We start from the raw sequence: 11,541 nt of genomic DNA, 5'->3' as shown, positions 1-11,541 counted from the left end.
ATGGACAATACCAAATTTAGAAGTCATTTTCAGACTCCTTGTGGATACAAGTCTTCCACCAAAACAATAATGATCACTGAAGACCTTTCAAATTATGTTTAAATAGATTATATTACTCAAGACTGATTAATTTTCTGACCTATGAGATACCCTGGTGTCCCTGATTATATTTGAGACATATGCTGTGCCCATTTGCTAATGTTCAATTACATATTAGACTAACAACCTCTTATTTCATGTGTTTTATTTAGGATTTAAACAGTTAGCATAGCAAAAAAGTAATGATTTCTATCTTTGTCCTCAAATTTGGAGAGTATGTTATTATTATCAGATATTGGAGAATATATATTTTTGAGGTTTTTCATTTTTAGTGCACTGACTAGAGAGACATTTACCTTTATTCTAGTGAGTAAACCTAAAACTCCACTGAAATTCTGAATTGGTTTTCAGAGATGATGGTTTCTTACATCAGTGATTCTTAACCCCAAGTCCATGGGGGAATAGTCCACGGGGGGAAAGAAACTTGAAGCCACGGTGCCTTGAAAACAGTTGGCATTCAATTAATATTTTTGGAGCTGTATTGAACTGAATGTAATAGCCTTGTCTACACTCTGATTAGGTTTTTTCCTAAAGCTAATTTGTCATCAATTTTTATAAAGCAGCTCCTTTCAGGAAGTTGCATTCTAAATTTGTATGTTACCAAAATTATTCTATTCATTCTTTTCAACAGGCAATTATGAGCCATTAAGAGACTAAAGAATGTACTATTAATCAAGGCAGGAATTGGTTGATTATCACTGTCAGTTTCAGGTCCACGTTTATCAAGTTTCCCTTTCAAAGGGCACTGGCAGAGGTCAGTATCCTTCTCTTTTCCATGATCCCATGGATATCAGAGGCACAATAAAACTCTTGCCAAGGGATCAGGAGGAATTAACTTCTACTGATTGGTTCCATCCCCGCAAGACATATGATGGACATGTATGAGTGTCAGCACCCATTTTTCAGGTTTAGTTTTCCTCTTAGCACGAGCTGATAACCTTGATCCCCACTCCGGCTTCCTCCTCCCACTGATTTTATCGACTGAACTGTCAACTGTTCCTGGGAATAGTTTATTTCAAAAGAAGACAGTGATTAGAGAAAAAGGGACTGAACCAGAGGGAGCAAAATAAATGATGTCCTTTTATTAAGAAGTTTGCCATTTCTGGTAAGGCTAACAGTTCTGTTTTACTTTCCATGAATGTCTTGCTTTGTTACTCTTTATTTTATATGATAACCATGTCAAAGAAAATCATTTGAAGTTTATAGTAACTTTAGCTTACTTTTGCATACTAATTCCATTCATGAATTGTTTTGAATGTTTTTTTTTAATTGATAAATATAAATCTTTAAATCGCAGGGTAGATTATTGGTCACTATTTTCTGAATTTTTCATATATGTAGTCTCTTTTTTTCCATCCATCTGCAAGCCTTAATCCTAAATATTCCTTGTTTCCAGTAGCATATGTAGTGCCAGTGGAATATTATTCTGGTGAGTAGCAGGGGATCTTTTTGCAATCCACTTAGCTCTGGGTTAAGAGGATTTCAAGAAAGCAATCATAAGAAAAGAAGAGAAAAGAAGTGATGCAGTGCTGTTAAACTTTTCTTTCCATCTCCACTTCTAAAATGTTCCTCAGTGTGCTAATCATCTCTCATTTCCAATATTGCGACTTTTGCTTTGCTAGCCTGCCTTCCTGCCATTTTTATCTCTCCTGTCACTTGAAAACTACCATGTGAAAATCGACTTTTATTGCTGCCAATTCACAATTTAGTGGTTGGGCTGTGTGTGTGTGTGTGTGTGTGCGCGCGCACCTTTTAGATTCATCCTAGCTTTTTTGTAAGCTAACGCTCTTCCTCTGTAATTATTCATTTCCACCTGACCTTTTCATCTCTCTGCTTCCATTGGAATAGATGGATAAGGGCATTATCAGTGGAAGATTTAGATCCAAGTCCTGGCTGACCCATACAATTGTACAGGTGGAGATTCCCACAAGATGGCTTGATCACAAATGTAACCCATGTTTCTCTTGTCAAGTGTTTTACCAGGATTTTTTGGCAAGAGTGTGAAAATGTCCACCTAGAATAGGCACCTTTTTGTTCTAATTTATGCAAAGGCACCATATAAGCTAACAGTGTCTAACAGTAACTTGCTTCATCTAGAATTTCATCTAGATGAAGCAAGTTAAAAAGTTAAATTATTTCAAAGTACCCTGATTCTATTTGCATAATGATTAAGATAGTCTGCCCTTATATCCAATTATAGATGTTTTTTTGTGATGAGAATAATTTCATTTTTATTAGTTAATAACCTCATGTAATTTTTCTTTTCATTTGATTTGCATTGTTTATATATTTCAACATAGACTACTAGAATTTAGTAAACAGATTCCATTAACTAGAATAAACAAAGAGCTCTTTATGTGTGATAGGCATGTAATTAGGGCATTGTTCAGTTTTTATTTATGAAAATACTCCTCTTTCGATGTCACCAAATGTAAAGATTGCTTTAAGTATATTCCAGATATATTTTCAAAGAATATTTATTTGATTTGTCCTCTCTAAATATCTGATAGTATTCATTTCGATTGATTTTATAGAAAAATGTCCTCAAAATAATCTCCTAAAAAAAGACTAAAAATACGTGGGCTCTTATGTTATATAGCTCAAAACTCCAAAGTTATATATATGAAGCATGGATATGATTACATGCAAGAGGCTTTTTTCTTATCTTCATGAGTTTGAAATTCCCAGTTGTTTTAGCTTACTATAAATCATCTTCCTCAAACCTTGCCTCAGCAAGGCGGTGGAACAGGAGTGTCCTCTCTTGTGTCCCCCCTACAACCCAGCAATAATAATTTTGCAGCCATCTATGGACAAAGGTGATTTTCTGGGAGCTTTGGGATCCAGGTATGAAACCCTAGTGGAGTCCAAGACTGAAGAGAGCCATTTTGAGAAGGTAGATCCACCAGCTGGCTGACTCACTGACAGTGGTCCCAGCTACAGACCTGGAAAGAGCTCCATACCCCTATGGCCTTGGCTAAAGCTCCATTTGGCCTTGGTCCAGCCAGAAGCACCATAGACCAAGAGATTTAAGAGGAGTCACACCTGCCCATGGTTTGGGTAATAGGCACATGGTCTTCAGTCCTGGCTGTGGACTCTAAAGTCGCCTGTGACCCAACTCCGGCCCCTCTTGGCTGTGGTCTGGGAGCACCTGGAGGAAAGCCCACTGAAATCAAGAAAATATAACAATTGTAAATATATACGCATCCAACATCGGAGTACATAAATATATAAAGCAAATATAACAGAACTGAAGGGAGAAATAAACAGCAATATAATAATAGTAGGGGACTTTAATACCACAATTTCATCAATGGATAGACCATCCAGACAGAAAAATCAATAAAGAAATACTGGACTTGAATTACATTTTAAACCAAATGGACCTAACAGACATATACAGAACATTCCATCCAACAGCAGCAGAATACACATTCTTCTGAAGCATCATTTCTTGGGCCACAAAGAAAATCATAACAAATTTAAGAAGATTGAAATCATATGAAATATCTTTTCCAACCACAATGGTATGAAACTAGTATCAATACAGGAAGAAAAGTGGAAAATTCATAATATACTTAAAGAACAACCAATGGGTTAAAGAAGCAATCAGAAGGGAAATCAAAAAATATATTGAGACTAACAAAACTAAGAGCGGGATTTAAAAAAAAATAAAATTGACAAACTTTTAGGTAGATTAAAAAATAAAAAAGAAGACTCAATCAATAAAACTGTAAATGAAGGAGAAAACATTATACCTGATACTACAGAAAATCAAAGGCTCATAAGAGACTACCATAAAAATTATATGCCAACAAATTGGATAGCTTAGAACAAATGGGTAAATTCTTGAAAATATACAACCTATCAAGACTGAATCATGAAGAAATAGAAAATCTGAACAGATCAATAATGAGTAAGGTGATGGAAATGGTAATCAAAAACCTCCCAACAAAGAAAATCCCAGGACGAGACGGCTTCACTGGTAAAGTCTGCCAAACATTTAAAGAAGAACTAACACCAATCCTTCTCAAACATTTCCAAAAAATTGAAGAGGAGGGAACACATCCAAACTCATTTTACAAGGCCAGGATTACCCTTATACCAAAGCCAGATAAAGACACTACAAGGAAAGGAAATTACAGGCCAATATCCCTGATGAACACAGATGTAAAAATCCTCAACAAAATATTATCAAACCAAATTCAATGGCACATTAAAAGGATCATACACAATGATCAAATGGGATTTATCCCGGGGAGGCAACGATGATTCAATATCTGCAAATCAATAAACATAATACACTACATTAACAAAATGAAGGGTAAAAATCATATGATCTTCTTAATAGGTGCAGAAAAAGCATGTGAAAAAATTCAACATCCTTTCATGACAAAAACTCTCAACATGGCTGGCCCTGTGGCTTAGCAGTTGAGTGCGCGCGCTCTGCTACTGGCGGCCCAGGTTCGAATCCTGGGCACGCACCAACGCACCCCTTCTCCGGCCGTGCTGAGGCCGCGTTCCACATACAGCAACTAGAAGAATGTGCAACTATGACATACAACTATCTACTGGGTCGGCGGGTGGGGGAGGAGGAGGATTGGCAATAGATGTTAGCTCAGAGCCGGTCTTCCTCAGCAAAAAGAGGGGAGGATTAGCACGGATGTTAGCTCAGGGCTGATCTTCCTCACAAAAAACAAAACAAAACAAAAAAAACTCTCGACAGATTATGTATGGAAGGAATGTAACTCAAGATAATAAAGGCCATATACAATAAGCCCAGAGCTGATATCATTCTCAACAGTGAAAGTTTGGAAGATTTTTCTCCAAGATTAGGAAAAGACAATGGTGCCCACTCTTACCACTTTTCAACATAGTACTGGAAGTCCTAGCCAGAGCAACAAAATGAAAAGGTAGCCTATGCAATGGGAGAAAATATTTGCAAACCATATATCTGACAAGGGGTTAATACTCAAGATATACAATGAACCCATATAACTGAACAGCAAAACAAAAAATTCATAATAATAATAATCCAATTTAAAAATGGGCAAAGAACCTGATTGGACTTTTTTTTCAAAAACATACAAATGGCCAACAGGTAACACGAAAAGGTGCTCAACATCACTAATCATCAGGGAAATGAAAATCAAATCCACAATGAGGTATCTCTTCATACCTGTTGGGACAGCTATTCTCAACAAGACAAGAGATAACAAGTGTTAGCAAGGGTGTAGAGAAAAGGGAACACTTATACCCTGTTGTTGGGAATGTAAATTAGTTAAGTTATTACAGAAAACAGAGATCCCTCAAAAAATTAAAAGTAGAACTACCATACAATCCAGCAATGCCGCTACTGGGTATATATCCAAAGGAAATGAAATCAGTATCTTGAAAAGATATATGCACCCCTATGTTCATTGCAGCATTATTCACAGTTGTCAAGACACAGAAGCAACTTAAGTGTCTGTCAATGGATAAAGAAAATGTGATGTGTGTATGTAAGTACGTATGCGTATACACACACACACAATGAAATACTATTCAGCCATAAAAAAGAAGGAAATCCTGCCATTTGTGACAGCATAGATGGACTTGGAGGATATTATGCTAGGTGAAATAAGCCAGACACAGCAAGACAAATACTGTGTGATCTCACTTATATGTGGAATCTATAGAAGTCAAACTCATCAAAAGATCAAAAGTTGATCTACTCAGAATGTAGGTCAGTAGTTACCAGGGGCTGGGGAGTGGGGAAAATGGGTCGCTGTTGGTCAAAGAGTACAAAATTGCAGTTATAAGATGAGTAAGTTCTGGGATCTGTTATATAGCATGGTGACTACAGTTAACAATATTGTGTTGTATATGTGAAATTTGCTGAGACAGCAGAACTTATATGTTCTCACTACCCCCAAAAAATATACATAAATAAATAAACAAAAGGCAACTATGTGAGATGATGGATGTGTTAATTAGCTTGATTGTGGTAATCATTTCACAATGAATATGCATATCATAGCATTATGTTGTACACCTTAAATGCATACAATTTTTATTTGTCAATTATACCTCAATAAAACTGGAAAAAATAATTTAATCTATAAAAAAACCCAAACAAACCTTGCCTCACTCAGACTTCACTTCATATTCAGGTTCAGCTTCTTGCTGAACTGGCTTACTTACCCTCACCAAGCCTCCTTTTCATCATTTAATAAATGGAGTTTAAAAAATACTTTCATATTTTGTGCTGAGAATTACATGACATAATGCATTTGGCTGTCTACCACATGTCATATTACATGCTTAATAACTGGAGCTATTAATTTTGAAAGTTTTTATTTTTCAAAACCTAGTTGACATCTGGGGTTGACAGATTTAGCAAATAAAAATGGAGGATGCTCAGTTAAATTTGAAAATTAGACAAACAAAAAATAACTGTGAGTACAAGTCAGTCCTAATTATGGTATGGAACATACCTAGACTAAAACGTTATTCATATAATTTAAATTTCAAATTTAACCGTGCCTCCTGTATTCTATCTGGCAACCTTACTTACATCTTATGTTCTCCACGAGACTCTTTCAGATCCAAATTTGATGAATGCAGCAATATTAATTGCTTCTTTCTTCCCTTCTAGCTATGCTTGCACTTACCCAAAACATTTTGTGGTGCTTTTCATAGCCTGTGTCTTCCTCTTTGTTTACATTGTAAACCACTGAAGGATAAATATTATGCCTTATTCATCCTTCTCTCTCCTCAGAATGAGCAGTTTCTTCGTTTCTCAAACGCACTGTACCAGCTCAGACCAGTGATTCTAAAGTAATGAATTTACATTCATTCCTTTTTCCTTCCTAAGTGATTTTTTTTTTAAACAGATTCTGGAAAAGTATTCATTTTTGAGTACTAATACACTCTGCTAGCTAAAAACTTTGTAAATCTGAATTTACAAAACACGTTATAGGTTGTAACTTGCAAAAGAATTCTTTCCGTTATGAAAATATTCCTTCCTTTAAAATCTTATTCCCTGGTTGATTTAAAATTGTTTGATTTAATAAATTCAATATGCTCTCACTTTCCAACTTCAGAATAAAGTGAAATAAAGCTAGAATACTTTCCAAAGATTATTTATTTGCAGCACCCACTAAAAAACATCTAAATGCTTTTCAGTCTAAAAGAAAAAGTCTCTAAATATTTTCAGAGCAAACAAAATATATTAGGATGCTTCTCTAGCTGAGGCATATCATTTTTTTTTTTAATTCCTTGGAATGCCTTTCTTTTAAAATTTTCAAGAAAAAGGAATGCGCCACTTAAACTTTTCTATCTGTTATAATCCCTCAACAGTCTGACTCAGCTCTCGTCCTTTTCCTCATGTGTAGACTGCGGTCATCTTTCTGAGCACAGATTAAGCAACACCCTGTGCAGAACTTTTCAATGGTTCCCTATTATCTATTCTAACTCCTTAATGCCAAAACAGAGTAGGGTGATCATACAATCTAATCTTAAAACTGGAACATTTTGAAAATGAAAAGGGTGATAAAAACGATTAAAATGATATATTTATAAATCATTATGTTACATCCCTAACATACATGTTATGTGTCAATTATATCTCAATTTAAAAAAATGTGCTTATTGATTGACAATCAGTGAACTAAAAAAATAGCTCTATTCAAATTCTATTTTTAAACTAATTTTAAGTAAATAAAAATGTATCCACAATAAAGCAAGTTAAAAAATAAACTTTATATTGTTTAGAACATAGCAGTAATATAAAAGTAATGATCTTGGAACATACTCTACATATTGTAATCAGTTTCTTCATCATATCTGTCATTATTAATGGCATGTTATTGGTATTCTATTGAAAAAGCACATTTCTTCCATATGGTTTTAGTATTTTAAGCATTTTTCATTAAAAAATTGCAATCTTCTTGAAAGTTGCACTTAATTGAAAAAATAATATTTTTTCCAATTTTAGTTTAAGCTTCTCTGCAGACCATATTCTTAATTGAGAATGTATTATCTGTATAAGTGCTGAGATAATTGGTAAGTTCAAAGCAAACTCTATTAAAAGAAAATATTCTCAATTCTATTATTTTTTGTAAGAAATACATAAATATTTAGTTCCTAAGATGTTCATGGGAACTATCCTTTTCCTTATATTCAGTGTATGTTTCTTTGAAACATATTTTTATAAAACAAAGCTTGTCAAATTAGTCATGTCTATGATTTTTTAAATATTTTACCAAATTAGATGTTGAAAAATCATTAGCTTTTTAAATTTCATTTTACACCTATACAGAACATAAATTTAACCCTTAAAAATAATAATTCTATCAGAAGACTGTTTCCAAAAGTCGATACATTTCAACATGCAATTATAGAATTCAAAAATGAAATCCTCTGTATCATTTTGGCTCAGAAAATTAAATTTATTCAACTTATCATCTGCTTTTGTAGAGAGAATTTTCAGTGTCTTCTTTTTTTTTCTTTTGTGAGGAAGATCGGCCCTTAGCTAACATCTGCCAATCCTCCTCTTTTTGCTGAGGAAGACTGGCCCCGAGCTAACATCCATGCCCATCTTCCTCTACTTTATATGGGACGCCACCACAGCATGGCTCAAGCCACGCGTCAGTGCGCACCAGGGATCCGAACCGGCGAACCCCGGGCTGCCACAGCGGAGGGCACGCACTTAACTTCTTGCGCCACCGGGCCAGCCCCTCAGTGTCTTCTTATTTGAAGCTTTATTTTCAATAATTACAATTTGCTAAAACTATAAAAACTGAAGTTTTTTAGCTCTTAAAGTTGATATACTTGCTTCCTCTTTTTATTGTTTTTTTAAATCTCAACTCAGTTGGCCTCTCCCCAGTTTTTCAGTATTCAGGAATCATTTGTTGTTGTTCTTGCTCCTCAAATTAACCCTCTAAACTTTTTCTTAAAGATGTATAAGAAAAACAGAAAATATATGTTTGTGATTTCTGTGATTGATGCAGTAAAAATAGCTAGACCAGCATTAACTGCTGCCTAACTCTCACCAACAAATATTAATATGTTAGCTAAAGAGTTTTTTTCCCCCCGGGAATCGACTAATTTTCTCTGTAAGCCAATGAATACAATTAGGTGACAGAATTAAATCACATAAATGTATCAAGTTTTTTGGTCTGAGGAATTCCAGGGATTGGGTAACTAAAATATTTTTGTATGCACATAGATTATAATGAGACTTGAATAATGCTCATAATTTCATACTATGTTTAAAGCTGAAATTAATAATAGATATCATCCAAACCCACATTTTATAGATGAAGATACTGAGGATGAGAATTTGAATTGCTCAAATGAGTTGATTCCTTTCTAACAAGATAAAGTTGGAGGGCCCATTTAATGCCCAGTCTCTCAGGTCCTCGACCTCAATTACGACAACATTCTCCTCTTTCTACACTCATTTTTATGGGCTTGTTTGAGGCTTGGCATTACCTAAACTACTCAAATTCTGAAGCGGCATAAAGACTCTGATCTCTTCTTCCTTTCCTTTCTCTCAACTACAAACACCATATCTGTGTTTTAATGTGATTAAAACCTTTTGCCCTCTACTTTTCCCTCAATTTCCTCTTGCTTCACTTTCATTCCCAATGTACTTAGATTACAGGGATCATTAAAAGTGTTCTACACTCTGACTGCATATCCAATCCATAAGGTAGATCATAGCTTGTGTACAGCTTGCCTGTTTTTCCAATAGCTCTATGCATGATTTTGACGTAAATCCAGTATTCTAACCAATTTATCTCCATATCTTATACTTCCTTTTACTTCCCTTTACCTTTTTTGTTTCCCCTTCTGTCAAAACACTTAAAAAAAATCTGTCCCTAAGACCCCTGAGTGCTAGGCATCTCAAGAAAAAATAAATCATGTAACCAACCACTCTGATTGTTGTCATTAAAGATCTATGGTCCGTCTTAGACACTGACTTAGAGTTCCCACTCTCAAATTCTTTTTATTTTCTAATAAGTTTGCTCTTCTGTTCTCTCAACCTGCTTCTTCAATTATTTAATCTCAACAGATTCACTATCCAGCATTTTCTCTTTTTTTTATCAGATGGACTTTTCTCTGATGTCTTCACAACTAGCAGATTTGCATCTGCCCCCTCCTTTTATCCCAGCAGAGGGAGAGAGATCCATTCTTCCAACTAAGACTTGTGCTCTGAGTCCTGTTATCCCACCTTCACAAAGAACTTATCACAAAGAACTTATCAGTTATCTGCTCTATTAGCCTCTGTCTTCTGCCTCTCAATATCCACTGATCTTTCCCATAGGCATTTAAAGATCAGTATGGTCTTTCTCTTCTTAAAACACAGACAATATTAAAACAACCACAACTACTTTTTTTTCAGCATCCCACTCCAGCTTTCCTCCTCTCTCCTCTTCACAAATTCTTAAATTTCTTGTGAAATTCTTCTATTCAACTACCCCAATAAAACCTTTGATTTCAAATCCTTATCATCTTTTCCCTAAATGGCATCTCACCTGCTGATCACCATCCTTTTTTTCAAATCTCACTTTGGCTCCCATGAAGCCACTCTCTCCAGGCCTTCCATTTCAAATGCCTCTGTGTAGTCTATTTCTTGTTTATTCCACTAAATCTATTAAATCAAAGTTTCTCAGGATACAATTCATGCTCTCTTCTCATCCATCTGCATCTCCTGTCTCTCACATCGCCTTAATCTAATTGATTAAGAGTCTTCTTCAAATAAGAGAATGTAATTTCTCTAAGGGCAGTGACACACGTCTTACTTACACATGTCTTACACCATAACTAGCAGACTGCCTAATACCTTGTATGTGTTCAATAAATGTCTGTTTAATAAATAAGCGAATAAATAAGTGTTCCCTCTAGATACAACGAAGCAACCTTATTTACTATTTCTTTATAATTTTCTTAAACTCTCTGTCAGTTTTCTCACCTATAAAATTATTTTGACTGTTTAAATCCTTTCAAGCTTGTCGTGAAATTTCAATAAAATAATTTATGTCACTCATTGTACCTGGCAAAGACTAGGTACATAACTGATACTGTTCAGTTTGCACAATTCCTTTACTCACAACTGAGAGCAACACAGTCCAGTAATGTTCAGCTTCATAGACCTGCTGACCGATAGGAGGGAAGGCAGCTAGGCAGGGAACTGAAGAGCCTCTGAGGTGTAAGAAGGGGTGGAGACTATTTGAGCCAGTCATCTTGACATGGACAAGATGTTTGCAGAAGAACCAAACCCACTCATACAAAAATAGAGGATATAAACCATTTGGTTTGGACATGTATTGAACAGCTTTTCTTATAAGACCTAGCCTGTTTTATGGAGCAATCTGGAAAGGACATTAACTATTGATGAGGTATTTAGAGAGCCAAGAAGGTCAATAAGATAAGATATTGCTCATATGAGGTAGCAGC

General features: G+C 35.2%; 1 protein-coding gene across 2 annotated transcripts in view; it reads right to left on the bottom strand.

Annotated features, from left to right (window-relative positions):
- Positions 1-1,160: 1,160 nt before the first annotated feature.
- Positions 1,161-11,541, bottom strand: part of LOC147916025 (uncharacterized) — a 48,749-nt gene continuing 38,368 nt past the window's right edge. For both annotated transcript variants that reach the window (XR_015553594.1, XM_087436431.1), the window contains one exon: positions 1,161-3,262. Coding sequence is in view for 1 of the 2 variants with exons in the window: in XM_087436431.1 (XP_087292557.1) it covers positions 3,175-3,262 (88 nt within the window). In the remaining variant the exon portion in view is untranslated. The remainder of the gene's footprint in view (positions 3,263-11,541) is intronic.

The sequence above is a fragment of the Ceratotherium simum genome, chromosome 11 (genome assembly GCF_057802395.1).
Source record: "Ceratotherium simum simum isolate JZ-2026a chromosome 11, ASM5780239v1, whole genome shotgun sequence".
Taxonomy (NCBI): domain Eukaryota; kingdom Metazoa; phylum Chordata; class Mammalia; order Perissodactyla; family Rhinocerotidae; genus Ceratotherium; species Ceratotherium simum.
Note: the sequence above shows the minus strand (reverse complement) of the source record. Positions and strands in the feature narration are given on the sequence as shown.